General features: G+C 35.2%; 1 protein-coding gene across 3 annotated transcripts in view; it reads right to left on the bottom strand.

Moving 5' to 3' along the window:
• Hecw2 (HECT, C2 and WW domain containing E3 ubiquitin protein ligase 2) overlaps positions 1-22,202 on the bottom strand; it is a 214,219-nt gene that overhangs the window by 66,047 nt on the left and 125,970 nt on the right. For all 3 annotated transcript variants that reach the window (XM_027925034.2, XM_071618970.1, XM_071618971.1), the window contains 3 exons: positions 16,559-16,693; positions 13,013-13,115; positions 10,984-11,080 (listed from right to left, as the gene is read on the bottom strand). In XM_027925034.2, the coding sequence (XP_027780835.1) occupies positions 10,984-11,080; positions 13,013-13,115; positions 16,559-16,693 (335 nt within the window). The remainder of the gene's footprint in view (positions 1-10,983; positions 11,081-13,012; positions 13,116-16,558; positions 16,694-22,202) is intronic.

The following is a 22,202-nucleotide window of genomic DNA, read 5'->3' as shown; positions in this document are numbered from 1 at the left end:
TGTTCCTTGGTTATCAGATATTTGCCTAATATTCTAGACTAGTGTTTCTCAAACTGGTGTCCTCGCCTACTAGAAATCTGTAGACATGATCTGGAGTTTTCCAATCATTTTTAAATTTTGTATTTTCACTTTGGTGCTCAAATGAGCTAAAATGATAGAAGCATATTTCAGATAATAAGGATGACATTCATGACGAATGTCTGCAGTCCCAGGTCTGCAGTTACAAGGCACTTGGTGCCAAGCAATCTGAGATGAACTTTTAAAAGTACTAGTGAGCAGGACTGGCTGCTCTTAGGTCAGCAGGGCCTTGTTGTTAAATATGACAGCCACAGTTTGTTGCTCATGCACAATTTTCTTACCAATTACAAGGACAAAACTTTTCTCTTGCAGCATTAATTTGCGTCAAGAAAATGATCAAGTGAGGCTAAGTCATGCAAGTTGCCATGGGCTAGAGAGAAAATAGAAGAGATGGATTTTAAAAGTAAATTATGCATTTATGCTAAATAATGCATCAAAGATGTCATGGCTTATTCTAAGAACAAAAGCTTTACAGTAGTTTGCAAATAGAAAACTTGTGGGTGGTAGAATCCACTCATCCTAGGGTGCATTTAGTGATATCTTTCTTCTTCAATATTTTATCTGGGGATATATAATTAAATAAATTGGCTTAATAAAACAATGAATCAGTAGATATAAACATGTTTTTTGTTAAGAAGGAAAAATGATTATTGTGATAATGCTAAGGATACATGTGAAAGACTAGTAGAAGTAAAACCAGAAAAATCAATTCAAACACAAATAGCACAAAAAGCACAGATAGTCTTTCCACTGATGATGGTCTCAACATTGGTAATTTGGCTTCTGGAAGGCAAAAAAAAAATCTTCTTATATTACTCGTTTGTTCAAACATTACTAATTTTCTTAGTTTTTATTTAATTTATCTTTAGGTTTATAATCTATAAAAACCATAAGCATAAGAGGTTTTCCCATAATTTACATTTGTACACATTTAAATTTCTTTTAAAATAAACTAGGGAAAGTCTACTTGATAGTTCTGTAACATTTCTTTTCCTTTTAGATGGAAAAATAACAGATTGAGTGCTATGAATTTCTGAATCCACTCAGTGTTTGAAATTTGCATAATTGGTCTGAGAAATGTTGCTAAAATATGTCTGATAGTGATTAGGGGGATGTCTGAATATTACTTTAATACATTTATTTACTCAAGTTTATTTTGTTAATATATAGAGTTAGGGACTCTGTGGCAGGAAGAAATTCTATTCATTCTTAGTGGTTTATAATGAAGATTATAATAAGTTCCTTTAGAAATTCGAATTTCTCAGAGCAAAAGCCCCTCCTCTTCCATCTTTGTACTCCCTAGATACCTAGCACTGTGATATGCACACAATGAGTTCTTCATAAGATACAAACTAGGCACATGAGCAGTTAATGCCCAAATAACATATCTGGCTTCTGACAGTCCACTTGTGTTTGGAATAAACAATCTTGCTATCATATTTTGCTTCGGCAGGGAAACAAAAAAAGAATCAGAAAGCTGATGTCAGATTATTTACTAAACCAGAATCCACTGGGGAGATTTCAAAGACAGGTGAAGAGGCGATTTATTTATTTATTTATTTTAAAAAAGGTAATCTCTTAGTAGGAAAACCCACAACTAGATGGTCAAAATGCTAAGCTGTGTAGTGACAACTTCAGGAAAAATTCCTTAGTTAGTGCTGTCTCAGAATCACAATGTTTAGGCCTCCTAACCACTTCCTCTAGCGCACAGGATCACCCCCAGAAGATCAACTCTGGCAGAAGATCATTTGAGGACAGCAAAGTCTCAAGACTAAAATTCCCACAGAAAATATTCTCACTGAAGCCAACCAACATTTTGGTGAAGTTAAGGACAGCACGTGTTTAAAAACAACTAGAAGCAGCAGAGCTCTAAACCGCAAAACTCTCTGGATTGTAAACTCTGCACACTTGGGTTCCTGCAGAAACAGTTTAGTAACACAGTCACCAGTACATATGCTTTTAAAACTGCCTGAGGGTAATTTTAGAGAAGTACCCTCGACTTCCCCAAAGATATACTGACACAAAAGGAAAGATAGCACTGATGTTCATACTCCCTATTAGAGTCACAGAGTGTTGTCTGACTTCCCTGCTAGAGCAAAGCAGTAGAAAGGTCAACTTTTCTTTCTACCTCCCATTACAAAGGTTAGATTTGGAGGTATAGGTCCATATGGTCATGTGATTCTTATGGAGACACAGAAGTGAAATGAATTCTCAACATGCTTATGAGCAAAATGTATCATAAATTGATATAAGTTATCTCCAAGCTAAGAACTAAGAATTACTTGACTCTTTTTGCTTGCTTTTTTATTATAAAATAAGCATAATTATAGAACGAAGATAAAATATTTAGCATAGAGCCTATTATATTGTAATCTCTCAGAAATTTTTAATTACTGAATATATTATTAGGCAGGCTTCCTAAGTGTTTATTCTTTTCTCTACTGACAGTAATACCTATTGAAAACAGTCAAGCTAGATTTCTGATGACCCACTCTTTTTTCTGTTTGTTATGGGAAAGTCATTCTAATTATGGAGTTCATTCCACAAATATTTATTGAGTACTTCTATGATATATAGTAGATAAGACACTGGCCTCTCCATAAAACAAGAAAAAATGCAATGAGAAGCACAGAGATAATCCATATGAAGGGTTTACATTCCTCATAATTCAAAAGATGATGGAAACTATGACTACCAATAAAGCAATCTATATACAGTGGTTCCCCTTAGCTATGGTTTCACCTTCTGCAGTTTTAGTTATCTCTGTTTTCTTTAGTCCAAAAATATTGATTGGAAAATTCTAGCAATAAAATATTCATAAGGTTTAAATAACTTTTATTATAGCATATTGTTATAATTTTTCTATTTTATGATGCTATTGTTAACTTCTTACTGTGCCTAATTTATAAATTAAACTTTTCCACAGCTATGTATATTTATATGAAAAAAAGTGTCTAAGGTTCAGTTATATGTGTGATTACATGCATCCACTCTTAAGTGGGGAACTACTGTGAAGCAAAACAATTTTGAACTTTGTAAAAGAAATTTTGTTATGCCTGGTGCAGCAGCACATGCCTGTAATCCCAGCTACTTGGGAGCTGAGGCAGAAGGATCACAAATTCTAGACCAGCCTGGAAAACAAGGAAACCCTGTCTCAAAATTAAAAAAAAAAAATTTTCTGAAGATTGGGGATGTAGCTCAGTGATAGAGTACCTCTGTATTTAATCTCTAGTACTGGAAAAAGAGAGAGATTCATTATTATGCACAAAAGCACCTAGTTATAATGAGTCTTTCTTAAGGCATTCTAATAGCTTAAACCCTAAGCCTATCATTATTTTGAGGAATTAACATTTAGATATACAGGATATATAACTATGGTTTATATTTTCTTATGAATTATAATATTTTATTATGTATTTGATAACAAGTATTTTTAATAAAAATATATTCAGGAATTGAAGCTATATTATAATTCCATTTAATTTTTTTAAATATAAAAAAAAATCCCACAAAAATGCTTACTATGAAGCACTCAGAATGGACAAGCAAGTTAAACAGAATGAAAAGGGAGAGGTAAGGATAGCTGTATTTTCCGAAAGTGATATAAAATGCCATGGCATAGGGAAAATAATGAGAAGTACCAATTTCAGAAAAACTAGTAGTTTCCCATATTTTGGCAGTTATAATTTAGAAGATCAAAAAACAAAATCTACCACATCAGAAACAAAGATATAAAATACTTTGGGAAAGCCTAAAGAGAAAAATCCAGTTCCCTATGTGAAGAGAACAAAAAGGTTTTATTGCAAGAAATGAAAGGATTGAATACATGAAAAAAATAATATAGATATGAAATTTAAAAGGGGATAACTATAAATATTTTATTGTATACAAATTACTTAGAAATAAAATATAATTGTAATCAAAATCTGAACATAATTTTAAAAGTTGAGAACACAATTCAAAATTTCATCTCAAGCCTCAAGAATAATCCTATATGCTAAGAAAATCTAGCCATTATCAAAATAATTGCTAAGCTGTTATTTTCTAAGATCTAAATGACCCATTAGAATATACAAAAATAGGCAAATTATTGTAATAAAAAGATGAATCTTTATGTTAATTGGACTAATGGAAATGTAGCTACTTATCTCTTAAGGTAAAATTTCAGGTACTATCATTAAGTCCAAATATATGTTCTATGAAATTGATAGATTTAATAAATGTTTATCAAACATCCATTCTATGCAATGTAAGACAAGAAGTTCTGTAATGATTAAAAAGATGAATAAGATGTAGACCCTGATTTCATGGCATACTATTTAGAATATAAGTATATAACAATGGATAGGGTAGAAAACACAAGATGTTTTGAGACATTTTAACTGCAGATGGTACCATTACACTATTTCTATCATAAATTATAAAAAGCAGACAGATAGGATGCCTCAAGGGTCCACAAGATTGTCTTCAGTAAAATGTGCTTTCCCCACTAAGGAAATGATTCAATGGGATATATCAGTAAAAGTCATTTGTATGCAGGACACTGAATATCAAACAAGGTAATTTTAATTTCAGCATTGGTTATTCAAAGTTAATTTTTTTCTGAAAATAATTTGCTTTACTATTTAAATCCACTGATAGAGACAAAAATACATTTTAACAGAGATGGGATGCTTATTTTATTTAAAAAAAAAAAACTCCTGATTCATTAATAGCTGGGTGATTAATTTATGTAAACAACAGATTTCACTAGAAACCATTTTGTGCTATTACAAAATGATAATTATTCTCTATGATTTTAGAAATAGATGTAGTATTCTTTTGGATTCGGGAAAACCTTTGAGGTTGAATTCAGTACTGATATTTTGCTTTTGTTCACAAATGGTTCATGGCTGATGGGCTACTTAAGGAAGACATTTTACTAAATTATTTTCTTGATAAATGCAGCAGGATATAGCAAAAATCCACAGCGAAACAGATATACCTGAAACAGAGTCATTCCTAATTTAAGAAAACAATTTTGAAAATCCTTAATTGAATCATTTGTTAGCAAGAAAACACAATATTTTAGAGAAATATCTAGTGGGTGAACATATTTGTAATTTGTGGATTTTTTTCAAGGTTAAATGAAGAAACCCTATTTATAGGGACACAATTTAATAAATACCTGGTTGTGATACTCTAAAAAAAAATCTAAACTAATTTTGGCTAATAGAATTCTTGCTTTGTGTGTTTTTTTAAAATTTTAGGTGATTGTATAATTGTGTTAAATTTAAGAGTCATGAGATTTCATGAACAGAAAATATAAAAATTAGAATATGCATATGTCAAAAGCCTAGACATATCTATAAATTAGTATATTCATTTAAATAAAACATGGGTAGAGTTATTCTTTTTCACAAAAGTCATAGAATAGATAATTGGTTCTAAGACTCTATTTCTTACTGTCTTAGTAAATAAATTCCCAAGTCTCTCACTAGATCTACAAGAAAATGAGCTGCTTATGAAAACATTTCATTATTTGGATACAGTACTGGAACTTTGGCCAGCTTTGAACTGTTATGTTAATGATATTTCCATGATACTTGGTCCTCATTACATGATACATAGTCCTCATTAATTTCTTCTGATTCTTGCTTAGCCTTCTATGCATGAGCAATCAAAGCTGGTTTCATTGTATATGTGTAAAAGCTTCTAGAGAAAATCTCCCTATATGAAACTGGGAAAATAGAACTAGAAATTCACCTATATGGAAGTTAATCACAGAACTAAGGAGATCCTGGCTGCACTTCAATTATATGCATAGAAACACATAGTGCCATTTATAGGTATGCTTAGTCTCAAGGCTGGTGGTTTTGAGAATTACAGAAAGTTCAGTGGCAAATTACTTTAAATTGAGTCCTTGTGATACAATCAAAAGGAAATGCAGATTACTAATATATTAGTTTCAATTTATTATATGCTTACTGTGCTTACATAGTACCAAGTGCTATGAATACCACTGAACACCAAGTATTAATTTTCTCATTTAATCTTGAAAAGAACATTGCAGGTTAGAAATTCCCAGCCCCAATTTTTGGGTAACAACTTAGGGGGTTGTTAAATGCCTCATTCATTGTCACCTTTGAATGATGAGCAAACTACAGAGCTAGAATTCCAACCCAGGGCTGTCTGACCCCTAAATCTGAACTCTTAAGATGAATTCCTTGCCACTTTCTAAGAGCCAGGATGTCTGGTCTTCAGTGAGAGACTTCTAGCAAGATTTCATGATGGTCATCACTATGTGGTCTCTATAAGTTATTTTAACTGGGAATTTTAAAAATTTAACAATTATGCCTAAGCAAATAGTCTACAACTTAGGGAAACAACAGTTCTATTCTAGATTTAACTTTAGTACAATAAAAACAGAAGATTGCCATATTGGTCCAGACATCCGAGCGAGCAGTAAACAAATTAGAGGAGGACTCAAAGACAGAGCTAAGCAAGTCCCAACAAGAAAGCACATCAGGCCAGCAGAAATAAGTTCATGATGCTTAGAACAAAAAGTTCAGATTTTAACTGATATTAATATCTAGCCCGATCATAAATATAGAAAAATTCACTTGCTATAAAATCTCTACTTGAGAAATGGGTTAGATATTTTGAAAACTGGGGTTTGTTTTGTATAAATCAGCTTTTGAAAATCTTATCTTTTTAATTCCATATGATTCTGTATTGTTTAATAATTTCAAAATAATTTTCAAACATGCAGGGCTCTAAAAATAGGATGATGTGAACATAAAGGTCAGAGTCTGAGTTTAGTTCCAGTCTAGGGAATCCAGAGACACACATACATTTGCCTTTTCTGGCTCAGGATGTTTTGGACTTCCAATTTTCTGATTTACTAAAACTTAAAATATTAAATGGGCTGATTTACCCAGAATGAACAAAAGTGTCACAGATCACATTCTTTTATTTATTTATTTATTTATTTATCTATTTATTTATTTATTTATACTAGGGACTGAATTCAGCAGCATTTAACCACTGAGCAATATCCAGCCCTTTTCATTTTATTTTTATTTTGAGACAGGGTCTCACTAAGTTGCTTAGAATCTCACTAAGTTCCTGAGGCTGGCTCTGGACTTGTGATCCTCTTGCCTCAGCCTCCAGAGGTGCTGGGATTATAGGTGTACTCCATCATCCCCGGCACAGATCACATTCTTATGGCAAGGGAATTTCTATAGGAAGTGCTCAAAGAGGAATCAGCCTGGTGCCCAAAATAATTATCACTGACTCCTAGGGAGAGCAAGACAGGCAGGGATTAGATTAAGTGGTTAGACTTAATAATCACGTTAAGAGGGAATGTCTCAACTCTTAACTCGGGGGGTTATGACATTTAGATCCTTTATCATAACAGAATATTGTACAAACACCAAAATTAAAAATTTTACTGAATTTGTATTCATAAAATTCACCTATAAAACATTATTTTAAAATTTTTAAATATTTTTAGTTGTAAATGGACACAGTCTTTATTTTTTATTTATTTTTTTACGTGGTGGTAAAGATCCAACCCAGTGCCTCACACATGCTAGGTAAGCATCTACTATAGAGCCACAACCCAGCTCCTATTAAAAGTTTTTAAATGAATATATTTTATTTGGATACAGTACTGGAACTTTTTACTTTATCTCTTGTTTTTTATGACAAAGCATTCAAATATGTTGGTATGATTACTGTCTTCCAGTGAGAACTAGGAGTAGGATATAACAGTCCAAGGGGACATTTCCCATTTGACAGAGGTGGTAGAAAATTTGGATGCTGATTTTTCTAATTAAGGAAATAAATCTCTTTCAAAATTAAAAAAATGAAAACCAGGGGGTACTTGGTACCATTCACATTTGCATGATAGATAGAGGAGTGATTTCAATACAGAGTTGAAATAAAAGCCATATTCTATTGCATGGAAACTGTCAGCCATTCTACAGGAAAAGATACCCAAGTGGAGTCTCAAGGAAGAGGAAGCTATATATGGATGCAAACTATCAAACAGCTTGCTATTTTCTGGTTTGGGGAGAATAACACACAAAAGAAGAAAAATACAAAATAAGGAGGCATACCTACTTCAGTCTCCAAGGCTGTCCTCTATTTCCTCATTAATTTGTGGACAGAATATGAAGGGTTATTTCTTTTAAGTGGATATGCCACAGAGGAAGAAGAATGTGTAGAAAACTCTGTTGGTGTTGGTAATCCTTGCTTAAGGCATGAGCAGATGATTTATAATCACCTGCGAGATACAGATTACCCAGTGGCTCTATTCCACACATAAATAAGTCCATGTTATAGTTTGAATGTCCACCAAAGGACTATGTGTTAAAGGGCAGGTCTTCAGTAAGATGCTGTTGAGAGGTACTGTGGTCCTATAGAAGAAGATACCTTATGGGAGGTCCTTAGGTCACTGGGATTATGTACCAGAAGGGGATTGTGGGACTCTGGCCCCTTCCTCTCTCTTTTGCCTCCTGGCCAGAAGGTAAGCAGTTTTACTCCAATTTATACTCCCCAACACTGCCATCTGGCTTGTCCACCAAAGGCCTGAAGTCAACAGGTCCTCCTGATCATGGATTGGACCATGAACAATAATAAACCTCTTCTCTTTATAAGTTAATTATCTCAGGCATTTTGTTGTAGTGCAGAAAGTTAATGCAATCTGTTATTAAAAATATCACTGAAATGTGAGATTAAACTCCAGCTGTGTTCCATTCCTGCTACTTATGGGAATGGTCCTTACAATGCAGTTTTTAACTACATGAAACAGAATGTTCTCTCACATATACAAACTTCCCCTTTAGGTCATTATGATAAAGCAAAGTGCTTAACTACCAAAAACATTTTGGAAAATGAAAGTACACTGTGACACACACTCTGGCATTAGCTCATTGATTTAAATTCCTATTTCCTTCTACTTGTCCTGATTACATATGCTTTCCATAATCACATTTAACAAATGTAAATAGATAGAAACATATTCCAAGGCCTATCAGACAATTTCTTAGTAAGGGATTATCATGTGAGATCTATGTTAGAAGAAAATTATGCTTAACTGAGGACCCTGGGTGTTACTCAATTATAAAATCTTCAGCAATGTTCAGAAGATTAGAGACTTAAGACTAAAAAAGTAAAAAAGAAAATAAAAAATAAAACTGGGAAGTTGCCATCTGGAGCCTGGAGCCTCCCTTCTGTTGGGGTCTGTTAAGGTTCTGTCAAGTCATTAAAGAATAATGACAATGCTCTGTTCAGGTAGAGATTAAAGCATCCAACCTCTCCCATGGGGAGGTTGAAAGATACATTAATTATTTTAAATGCTAATGTGAAGTGCAGAGAAAAAGTGGAAAACTTGTGTTTCCTCCTTTTTCTTTCTCTTATGTGGGGATTAGGGTATTTCCAGAGGAACAGATATGAACTAAATCTGTGTGAGTGTGTGAGTGTGAGTGTAAGTGTGTGTGTGTGTGTGTGTGTATAAGCAAGCCTTTGTGGACATGTACTGCGGCTGGAGGTGGTAGAGATTAGAGAAAATAGTGTTTGCTTTATCTTTTGGCTAGCAAAAGAGTAAGAATTTAGCTTGTTTATTTGCTTTGATTTAAAGTCCAGAATCAGTAAGATCTTTAATTAGACCACCAAGGAGCTCATTTCTGCAATTTCATTAACTAAAAAGTCTTACACGAGATTCTCTAGACCATGGATGACTTTGTGGATCTCATAATAAACAAACACACCAAATCCACACTTGTATAATTTTGATATCTTTTATGTGATTGAGAACAGAGTGCTGTGTTGGAGAAAGGACTAAATCTTCAGTTTAATGTTAATCATGTAAAACTGAATTCTCCACATAAGCAACGTTTGTAAGGTCATACTCGAAATGTTGTGTAGTTGTAGCCTTTAGAACTTTAAAAGTAATGACAGCTTTAAAAGGCAGGAGAAACCGAGAATAGCTGATAATTTATTTTCGAATTAACAAGTTCACTATGCAAAGTGCTAGTCTAGATGTCTGAGTAGTAAGAAGGAGAAATAACGAGTCTTATAAGATCCCTCTTTGCAAGGATCTTATAATCTAATTGGAAAATAAGGTTTTAAAAACTTCAAAAATCAAACTAAAGCACAGAAATCAAATAGCCAAAACAGTACAAAGAAAAAAAAAAGAGGTACCTTACATGATAAATCACCAAATTAATGTCTGCAAAGGTGGCATGTAGGGCCTTGGGTTATGTAATATTAAATTCCCCCTTTTCTAGCTCTAATGAGATTGAGAAATACTAGGCTAGATCATGAGACTGAGACTCCACAGCAGAGCTGAAATGTTTCAAGGAAGGAGAATTTGTCCTGGGCTTTGAAAAGGAGATCTTTTCTGCCAGACTGAGAAGAGAAAAGCTTGCCAGTGAAGAGGAACAGCCTGTATTCAGTAAAGTCAAACCAGGCTGAAAGCGCTAAGGAGCTATTTAGAAGAGAGGGTTCATGCAGGGAGAATGCTGGACAGCAGAAAGAATCAGACTCCTTTCTTGGGTTCCACTGTGTTTTCATTATGGAAAAATGTGAATACCAAGCCTAAGACTCTACAAATCTTAATTCAATAAACTATTATTTTGTTTACTCTAGCTACACTTTTTTTCTCTATAATATACATATCTAGGATGATTCTTGGCTGTTAATTTTTCTTTCTTTTTCATGTTTTTTCTTTAAAGAGAGCTCTAGATTGCTTAATCTCATTCAACTTTTGTACTTCATAGATGTCAGAACTATAGTGAGTTGGGGCTGATGACCTAGAAGATGCCTTTGTAATAAGTGACAGAGTGAATTTCCGAGTGTTACCAAAATTTAATGATTGGGGCTTATGCAACTTGAAACAAATACCAAGATTATGGTTACCTGAGTGAGTGATTCCTGGTAAGATCAGGTTGACGCTCCTGTAGAATTTCAAAGATGTTGGGTTGACGCAGAAATGCAACAATCTTGTCATTATAAGCTGAAAAAAAATCAGAAAAGACAACAGTTTTTTTAAAAAAGTGTTATCAGTGGTTTTATATAAAAACAAGCAGTTTTTATAGTTAATATTCCTGGCATTCAGATGCACAGTTTGGAGTTACACTGTCTCTTCCATCACAGAAGCTGACATTCCAGTGTGTGTCCAACCTGTTATGTGACCATGCCTTATATCTGATGTGTGTGGCTTATTTAAGTATTCCTATTAAACTCATTTCAACTCTTATTAAACTCAATATGAACCATATTTATTATCAAATGACAAGATTAGTTTACCAAGATTCTAGATAGCGATCATTTTAAGTTTACCAAAATCAACCTCACAGAAATGACAACAGTCATAAATGGAAAATCATTTTCTAGTTAAATATTAGCCAGCCAGAGAGGTAAAGGGGCAGAACAAGAGTTCCGCAAATACAAAAGATGCAAAGAGCTACAATCAAAATACAGAGGACAAATCATTCCCAAATTCTGCATGGAAATAAATGCTATTAAGCTATAAATCGCTTTTTACCAAAACAACTATGCAAACAGCTGCAATATAATAATCATCATCACCTATGAATAAAACATGATTAAAAAAAATTATGTTCCAAATCAAGGCTGGCTAAAGAAATTTAAAAACGATTAATTAAAATAGATTAAGAACTCTGTTAATAGAAACAGACAGTTGGAGAACTGCTCTAATTTAATATGTTGGAAAGGCATAAATATATTTAAATTCATAGAAGGGAGTAGATTCTTAAACATGAGAGTTCCTGGCTAAGTCAACACTTTTGTGTTTATACATATGATCAAGATACATGCCTTTAAAAAGAACTAACAAATGATTAAATAAAAGAAGTATAATTCTGTAGACATCTGCTGTCTGAAATTTTATGGTACATTATGCTGCCCATACATACTATTTTAGTTGAGTATGAATAAAAATTTTTAAATGTTATCTGCTAAAATGGAAGCCCAGTGTTGACTCAAACTGTCCCTAAATATATATTTCATTATATATGAACTAAAAGCCATTTTTATAATTTATTAGTTTTTATATTTTATCCAAGATTAGAAACTAGATAACTTTTTCACAGCATTTTAAAATTGTACGTGTGATATGTAGTATCACAGTAGTAATGACACAATTAAATGTATCCTGGCTTGACCCTAGATTTCTTCTTATCCAGTGATCCAGTGGTTATCAAATATATTTGGGTAATTGTCATTACACTGCATTTCACCACATAGTTTTTTTTTAAGCAAAAATTTAAAAATAGAAACAGACAATGGAGAAGTGCTCTAATTTAAGATGTTGGAAAAGACAGTCGATATGACCTTCCCTTGGTCTATCCACTCTATCTGCCTTAGGGGCACCAGGTTTGAAAACCATAGATCTATTTCATCTTCATCATTTTAACACTCAAGTTGTTTTTTAGGCCTATATGCCCACATTCAATTATTTTTAGTTTACTATTTTGAAGGTTCTTGCTGCCTTCTATATGCTACAAAAACACCTTAAGAACGTGCTACCTTTGCTTGATTACTTCGTGAGGTGACTACAGATTCACACACCATGTAAATTCTGTCTCAAGCTTTAAATATACCCTAAGTGTAAGCTCATTCACATGCTTAGTTTATGATTGCAAAATATATAACCTTAATAAATTATTCTTTCTTAACTTCAACAACCTAAGGCTTCTACTTAGAAAAGGTAGAGTACTATTTTTAAAAAATCTTATCCAATAGGTTTTTATAAGACAAAAGCCATTTGCGACTGAAGTCTCTGGGATTTTGTTAGAAATTTCTTAATGCAATCGTTTCTGAATACAGGGCAGAGAATAGCAGGCTAACAGGAAAGTATGAGCATAATATGCATAGTCTACAATGACACAAAAGCACAGAGGGATTTCTGGACGGGGTGACATACCCACTGGAACCATGTCCTGGTACTGTGGCCTACTGACTGTATTGAATGTACTGGACGGCCTGGGGAGAACTGGTGGTCCTGCGTGCCGAGAATCTTCTCCTACCTGCAAATGCAAGCATCATTTATGTTCTGCATCAGGAGCTAGAGGAATTTGCATCAGCATCCCAAACCAAGTTGTTTAAAATATTTAACAACAAACAAGGCAAAGTACAAGCCAATCAGATCAGTTGCCAGCAGTGGAGCTGACATGGAATTCTGGGTCCTCAAAAGCCCTGTTCTCGTGTCTGAAGGGGAGAAAAGTTAAGGTACCCACATCCTTGAAAGGAGCTGGGGTAGTGAGTATTTTTTTATTTTATTGTATTGTATTTTTTATTTTTTAGGCAGTGAATATTTCCAAGTGTAACATAAGTAGTTCAATATGGTTGTAATTACTGAGGCTACGGCACCTAAATAGCAGACTTGTTGATCAGGAATAACTTATGCATTGACATACACAAAACTGCAACAGTACAATCAAAGGGAAGAACTGGGTGATACAAAGTGCATTGGGGCAGTGCCAGGATATTCCTTCTTGTGGCTAAAGCAGGCCAGGGAATTCCCTGTCTCAGCAGAGGAGGAAACCAAGGGCAGCACTCTTCCTATAGGGTTCCAAGTTAGTGTATTATCTCCTTAGCAGCAATTTCACATGCCTATTAGAGCACCTGGCATAACAGCTCTTTCAAGTTTGAGCCTCCCACACCAGGGAGCTAACAGTGGCAGGTGTGGAGAAGCTAAATAGGATTGCCCTAACCTGAATTATTTATTGTACCTGCTACCGATTTAGAAAGTCATACATACAAGTAGATGCCCCAAAATACCCATTCAGATTATTGCCAGAAAACTCTGGCATTTCCCCCATATTACAGAAGTCTTTTGAGACATCAGTAGATCAGTAGTGTAAAAGAATAAGAGAACAAGAGGCAAAACAACACAATGGATTTATAAACTAGTACATTTGAAATGGAGCTCCTACTTCCATCCACTGGAACCTTCACAACCATTTTATCATATGGCATTGGCCTGATGTTTGTTGAGGATTTTTCTGAAGGTCCTCACCCTAGAAACAGCCTCTCCACCCTCCACTGTTTGCTTATCCTTCAAGAATGTTCTCACTCATGCTTCAAAGTATAGGTCAAACAGCCCCTCCTTGATGAAGCCTTCCCTTCAAGCTGAAGTTAAATGCAGCCTGCTCTGAGTTCCCACAGGATTTAGTGTAGATTTCCAAAGCAGTTACCATTATTAACAGATTATATTATTTATCAGTTATACCTCAAAAAAGCTGGAAAGAAATTTTCAAAATGAAAAATATCCACAGTTATCTAAGGAGGTTATTAAAGTAGAGTTCTCTTTCCCAACTACTACTAAAAAAATAAAAGCTTTATAAAGAATTTTTTTATTCATGGTATTATGATTTTATATTTTCTCTCCTAATTAAGAACACAAACAACAAATGTTAATTATTTGTATTTCTCATGATGCCAACCACTATGTTTATGCACTTTAGTGCATGTTTGGCATTAATCTGTTGAATCGGAGAGATACCAATATTTCTATGAATTGGGATACTTGCTGAATCAGTACAGGACAGTGGCTGGAAAGACTCATGTGTATAATTAGTTTTCTTATGATGCTTCTCCTGAGTTATCAGCCCTGAGGAATGGAATCAGTCACTCTGTGAAGATTCCATCATTAACTACATATTGTCTATCAGTCAGAGAATGTACCATTTCAATATTCCAATATATATAGTTTCCCTCCTGTCAGCATATTGCCCCATGTCTCATTTCCCTGGATAGCAAAGGTCTTCTCCAAGATCTCACATCTTGAAATCAGACTATAAGCCAGGAAGCAATTCCTATGCTAAGTATGGGTAGCACTTCAAGATGTGTAGGCTTCCAACCACTGCACCAGAAAGCACGTTCCTAGCAAAGGTTCAGCAACACTTTGGCTGAATGCGGAGTCCTTATGGTGCTATCGCTAGTCTACTGCTCAGTTTCTATCAATAGGAAGAGAAATCTTCATTCAAATTTTAACATACCTCTCAGGGCCTCTCTCCCACAACGGGTTACTACTAGACCATGAAAATAATTCAAGTTCAGAGGAGACGGGTTGAAAGGAAATGTAAATGTGGCTATTAATCTCAAGTATATTTCCTTATAAAAAGAGTCTTATTTGACCTAACCTCCAGCTTCATCTTATGAAGTCACAATAAGGTAATGGCTAAAGTGCATGGGGCATGTGATAAGTCAGAGTCCTAATTATGCTACACATTGCACACAAGGTCCAAAGGTGAGAGGTCTGTTTTGCTTTTAAAATGAATGCTCTCAGTATCTTCCAGCTTACCACTAATGGTTTATATGACAGCGAAGTAGAGATTTATAAGCTACTCATAAAACATAAATATTTTTGTGCATACCTCATCCTGCAATAGATTTATGTATCATTTTTATATGAGCTTCTCACGTATAATTCTTCTGTGTCTGCACTTACAACCAACAAACACAGGAGGCATTTAAATCATGAGGGGAAATTCCAAGAGCTCAATTTTGATGAATCAAATCCAGTTATTTATTGCATTCATAATTTTTTCTTTTAAGAAAGACTACAACAATATTTGATTTACAATATAATATTGAAAATGTGATACGTGTTTAGACATGAAAAGCATGCTGCAAAAGAATCTTAATTCTATTTGTAGAGGGAATAGTTAGAAACAATGTACATTAAGGAATGATACACACTCAAAGCATAAGCCTATTCTAAGGAGAAGCAAAGTAACTTAACCTGAAACATTCCTTGTGTTTAAACTGCTAAAGAAGAGAGCCACACTTAGACTAGGTCTAGAAAGGAGCAGGAAGGATTTGTGTGTTTTGGGTTAGGATATTGGAGGGCCCTCATGTGGTTACCATGGGCCACTACAAACTGGCAAGTAGCCCACAGAGCTTTCAGTAATTTTTAGTTCACCCAATTTTCTCTGGGTATTTAGTATATAAATCAAGCCCATTGGATATATCCTAATCTTAAAGAATACTAGTGAGGATTCCTCAACTCCATAGTCTTGGATGAATATTTTAATGTAATCCAGCAAACCTCACTTGGGAAATTCTTTCCTATATTGAATAAAGTTTTAGTCCACTAAAAGTTGCATTCATTTCTTCTTATGTCCTTGGGTGTGCAAAAAGGCTCATTATCATCTTCTAATAACATTTTAATGCATCATTAATTCCCTCTCACCTTTCTCTGAGTTAATAAAAAAAAAAAATCTCATCTTCAGTCTTTCCTCATATGTCCTACCTTTAAAATTTGTAACTTAGGCTGTGCATATTTCTAGAGAAGCCTGTCAACATTATAAAGCTTTTCATCCTCCAAATGATTCTCCTTTTAAATCAAACTAGAAAAACAAAGCAAAGCAAAAAACATAATAAAAAGCCAACCCAATTCCACCAACCACCACATCCCTGTAGCTTCTATCAACCAGCAGGTCGGTCCCTGCAGCATGTGACTCACCTCACCCGCACTGTGGCTGCGTTGCCTAGTCAAGTGTTGCCGATGAACCAGTGCACTTGTGGGTCTACTGCTCTGCAGCGGGAGCCGAGGATCAATGAAAGTGGTGGTTCGGGAGTTGTGGTCGACAAAAAATGCCTAGGATACAATCCAGAAAATCAATAGAGAACACATGCCACATACGTGTCTCAGCTGACCTAGACCATCACACCTTCAGGAAGAGGTCCACTTCTGAGTAAGGATCTTGGGTCCAGTTTTTCATAATTTCTAATCTTTGTGGTAACTGCTCCTCATCCCTTGGGATAGAGCAGAATAGAGAGAGCCACACTTAGACTAGGTCTAGAAGGGAGCAGGAGGGAACATTGTGACTGGTTTTAGAAAATACTCCAAGAGAGTGTCATCAAAGATGTGGTCTTAGAAGGATGCCACAAGAAGGGACATTTTGGGGTTCTTTTAATGGATGCTCTTTAGGTGCTTCCCAAATGTGGTCATTATAAGTTCTTATGATCTGAAACATCAGCATCACTGAATTCTTATCTTTGTCTTTTCCTTTTCCTAAGCAGTCAGCCACCGAGTCCCTTCCATTTCCCCAGTGCAGTGGCCTCTATTTGTCTGCCCCATCCCCTTCCTGAACCACTCCATTATTTCAGGACTTTATCTTATACATATAAGTATTAAAAGTTTGTCAGTTGGCCACATCTCCACCACCTTTATCCATTTAGCTGGTATCTTACTCTAAGAATATTCCTTCTAACCATGGATTATATTACCACCTGTTATGGTTTAGATGTGAAGTGTCACCTAAAGGCTCATGTGTGAGACAATGCAAGAAGGTTTAGAGGAGAAATGACTAGATTATGACAGACTTAATCCAATCAGTGAATCAATCCCCTAATGAGGATTAACTGAGTGGTAACTGAAGGTGGGTATGGTGTGGCTGGAAGAGGTAGCTCATTGGAGGCGTGCCTTTGGGTTGTATATTTCGTGACCCGAACTTAGTGTCTCTCTGCTTCCTGATCATCATGTGAGCCACTTTCCTCTGCCACATTCTTCCACCATGATAGTCTGCCTTACCTTGATCTCTGAGGAATGGAGATTGCTGTTCATAGATTGAGACCTCTAAAACTGTGAGCCCTCAAATAAACTTTTATGCCTCTACAATTGTTCTTGTCAGATATTTTAGTTACAGCAGCAAAAAAGCTGACTAAAACACCACCCTAATCCAGAGTCTCTAATGGTTATTCATCCTAATACTTTGGTCAGTTTTTCAAGACTAAGAATCTTCCTCCTGCTTACCTTTCTAGTTTAGTCATCCATCACACATCCAAACCTTTATCACATATCTACCATGACTCTGGGAAAGTTGCTTCAGTTCTCTGAGCTATATATTTCTTATAAAAACATGTCTCCCTCATTCATAATAAACATCTCTCCCCACTAACAGGTTGGGAGGGTGAAAACCACGTCTGTCTATCATGTTTACTTCATACTGACAACATGAAATCATGAATGAACATAAGCCAATTTTCTCAGTGTTGCAGAAAGGATCACATACAATGTAGAAATGCATTTTTGTTTGTTTTATGCATTTTGTTTGTTTATAAAAGTCTATACAAGTGCAACTTCATTATCATTAGGCCAAATGTTATAAGTTTTCAAAGTAAAGTTCGCTCAAGATAATAATGAAACCCAGTATCTCAAGTTCAATTAGACATTGATCAGATAAAGTGAATGGAACCACCAAAGATAAAAGGGACTATTAGTAAAGCCAGGAGACTCAGTATCTATAAATCAAAGGTCTGGGCACATGATGTATGACAAGTGACCTAAGCAAAAAAGAACTGACTTTTCAAACTGATGGAGCTCAGTTAATTTATTCTTGAAAGACTAAGAATAAATCTATCTAGGCAAATGCAAGAGACAGGTGGTATATTTATGCCTATTTTAAAAATCACTTCCCCATTATTGGGACAAAATGTTTCTGGTTGTACATAACCAGGAAATGGGGGTAAATAATTTGTTGGTAGTTCCAAGTTATAAAAAAATTATGTTTTTATAAAAAATAACTTTTAGATTTAGTAAAATGATAGATGCACTAGGAAAAAAAGCAAAAGAAAAAGGGTATAATAAGACTTTTTCTTGATTCCTTCTCTTAATATTTGATTTGCAGGTACAAGGACTGGATTAAAGGGAAGTTTTGTGTGAGATTTTGTCACCAGCCTCCCAATGCTCCTTCTTTCTCTTCCCTAACCTATTAGGTGAACATCTTTTTTCTCAAATTTTGTAAAAATCATACCAGTCATAAATACTAATAGACTTGTATGGATAGGTACTGGCTCCAAACTTAATTCCAATGTTCACCTGATTTAGACTTTATACTTGTCCATTATTCTTGACACAATTTAAAATGTCATAAAATTGGAATTAAACTATGACAACTGGACATGGTTAACGCCTAGTTTTAAATAACAGGCATTACAATTCAGTCCCCATCTTCCTTGTGTAAATTAACATTAACAAGCTTTTTTTACTAACACAATAATATAAACCATGTTGTTTAAGGGAAAATATAGAGTGTTTAAACAGAATTGCCTATTTATTCTAGTAATTTCTTAGGAATGTTTTAAAGGGATGGGTGGCCACCAGAGCTACAATGATGCTCTTGTAATTATAGACACATGGGTGTCTACATCTAGGTCAATTGTGATTTGCATGTATGTCAGCCTAATTGGATGTTAACAGGCTTGTCTAAAATCCATTCTCCAAAGAAGTATATTGTAAATTACTTGAGGGAAGGGACTCTTTTTTACCTTGTGATCCCCATAGCTTTTAGGAGTGGGCCTAGGAGAAGAAGGTTGCTCAGTAAGTAACAAAATAACAAATTGCCCAAAACTTTAATACACAGATTTCTGACCAAAATGTGAAGAGACAACTCATAATTAACTAACCAAGTATTTATAAACCACACAAACACACACACACACACAAAAAAAAAACAGTTAAAAATTTGGGAAATAAATAAAGTGTGTGTGTGTGTGTGTGCGTGTGTGTGTGTTTGTGTGTGGTGAAAAAAGTAGGAAGCTAAAGACCATAAGAACATAAATGGGACATAAGGTTTTTTAAAATTCCACTATAGATATGAATAAACCACCAGGTGAAAACTTGAGAAGTGGGAGGCAAAGTCATGGTTAAATGCTTGAGATCTAGAAAAAGACCCATCTGGTTCATTGTTATAGCTCTACCTCTCACAGGTGATGGACCCTTGGAAAGACTACTTAAATTTATTAAGACTCAGTTTCTTTTCTGATAAATGGAGATAACCACATCTACATAAAAAGAAGGCTAAAGGATAGGGTTCATCTAAATTTTTGAACACAGAGCCATGGCACCTCAAATGTGAGTGACCACTACCATCACTGATATTATTGTTCATCTCTATGACATTTTCCTAAGGATCAAGATGTTTTCTCTCTACAGGCCTTATGTAGGCCAGAGAGAGAGAGAGAGAGAGAGAGAGAGAGAGAGAGAGAGAAAGGTGGGGGAGGGAAACACCAGTGAAAACTATGCTACTCAGGTGGTCCCTTATAGTTGAGTGGCCAAAATAAGCTCTGGCCAAGCAGATATGAAACATGGGCACTTCTGGGAAGCCCTTTGCAAGGCACAATTTGAGCCTTCCTTCTGTCCTTCATCTTATCCTGCTCCCTGAAACAAAGATGTAAGAGCTGGAGCTTCAGTAGCCACACTGAAAACATGGACCTGGTGAAGCAAAAAAGCTAGAAGGAGCCAGGGGGCTCTTGCAACTTGATGAACTGCCTAGTGAATCCTCGACTACCTACCTCTAAGCTTCTCTATGTGCACAAATATAATCTTCAGTGTTAAATTTTTCATAAATCTTCTGTCACACTAGAGCCAAGTCAAATCCTTCCCTGAAGTCTCCACACTGTAGAGGAAACACAGTCTTCCTAAGTTAAAGTCAGGAATCACCATTATAAATAGGAATTTCCATTATTTGGTAATAATTGTATTTTATTAGGGTTCACCATTAATCTATCTGGGTATCAGTTCCCAATTTAAGCAAAATATGGAGCTGGAAACATACAAAGCTATCTTTCTGTCTGACTCCAAAGCCCAATAGGCATACCTCATTCCCATCACCCCTCTTTTCTTATCTCTTTTTCTTCTGTTCTGCTTTCTACTTAGCATTTTTCTCGTTTAATTGTGTTCTCCCTACTCTCCTCATACCTTCATCTGGTACTTGACTTTAGAAAAGCACTCAGGTATGTATTGAATCAGGCTGACAAGAACAGCCACTCATGATGTTTGGCCTACTCTGCTTCAACACTGAATAGGCTGCTACCCATCAAAGACAGCAGACCATACCCCATATACCCTATGTGGTTCTCCCACAGACTTGTTGGAGGCATGGCCTGGGCTGGGAACCAGGTGCTATTTGTATCTCACAAGGGGTTCTGTTTTAGAGTCAAATGGAATGTGTATCTTGTTTACACGTGCTTTTGAAGACCCACACATTTGGGGAAAAGGTGTTGATTAAGCCTCTATCAGCACCCCAGGGCTAGAGCCCTAACAGGAAGTGTTGAGAAACAGCTCCTTCAGGTACCTTTGGCTCTTCTCTGGGCTCACTGTGCCACCTTGGACATGTTTCCCTAGTGCATTGCTATATCCACCTAAAAGGGATTCATTGCTCAACTCTCCACTGAGTTGTGAAAAATGTATTCTACTTTAAAATGAACAGGATAACATGAAAAAGTCCCTGTGCAAATTTCAGGCTTGCCGTCTCTATTTGTGACAGACATTATCAATTATGTCAGAAAAGTGGACCTCTTTCCCACAGGAAATGCTAACTAGTTCAAGCTAGCAATGAAGTTGACCTAGTACTTTTTTTTTTTTTTCAATTTGGGTCTCTTTTATGTCACAATTTTGAATAGCCTGTGATTACTTATGAAAATATCTGCCATGTATTAACTGTTTGTATAGTATGTTGGAAATGCAAACTATATGAGAAAAGCAATTACCTGAGGGGGGAAATGCTTTCCATATTAGCCACTAGCAAAGCAAATTTTGAATAACATTGATTCCCTACTGTTAAGTTTCATTAAAGAAATTCACTCAAGCTTTACAGTGCTGGGCCAGCTAAGACTAAGAACTCAAAAACTGAAAGGAATGCAAATACACAAACTCAGATCTCATTTTAAAAACTTCTACCCTTTCACAGCTTCGGGGCATAGCCAGAATCAGGAAATATGGGGTGTTTGGAGCCAAGTGGTATTTTAGTGAAGCCAAACAAAACACATTTCTTTCTTTACACAATTCTTTCTTCTTCTTCTTCTTTTAAACTTCTATTATTTTAAGAAAAGAAAAAGCCATCAGTATTTGTGAAGAAATACCAACCTCGGGCTCAACAATCTAAATTAAAGAGGTTTGAAATTGTTTCCAGTTAATATTTTGCCAAACAAGAAATACATATTAAAAGACCATGTAAACAAAATAAAACAAAACACACTTGTATCTATGTTACAGAAAGACAGTCAGATTGTCTTTCTCAATTACCAGCACATCATTATGGAAGACTGAAAATCCAAGTTAGTATGTATAAGGTGGAGTAAAAAGGCATTACCACAAAATTTGA

Source organism: Marmota flaviventris, chromosome 11 (genome assembly GCF_047511675.1).
Source record: "Marmota flaviventris isolate mMarFla1 chromosome 11, mMarFla1.hap1, whole genome shotgun sequence".
NCBI lineage: Eukaryota > Metazoa > Chordata > Mammalia > Rodentia > Sciuridae > Marmota > Marmota flaviventris.
This window is presented reverse-complemented; position numbering and strand designations above follow the sequence as displayed.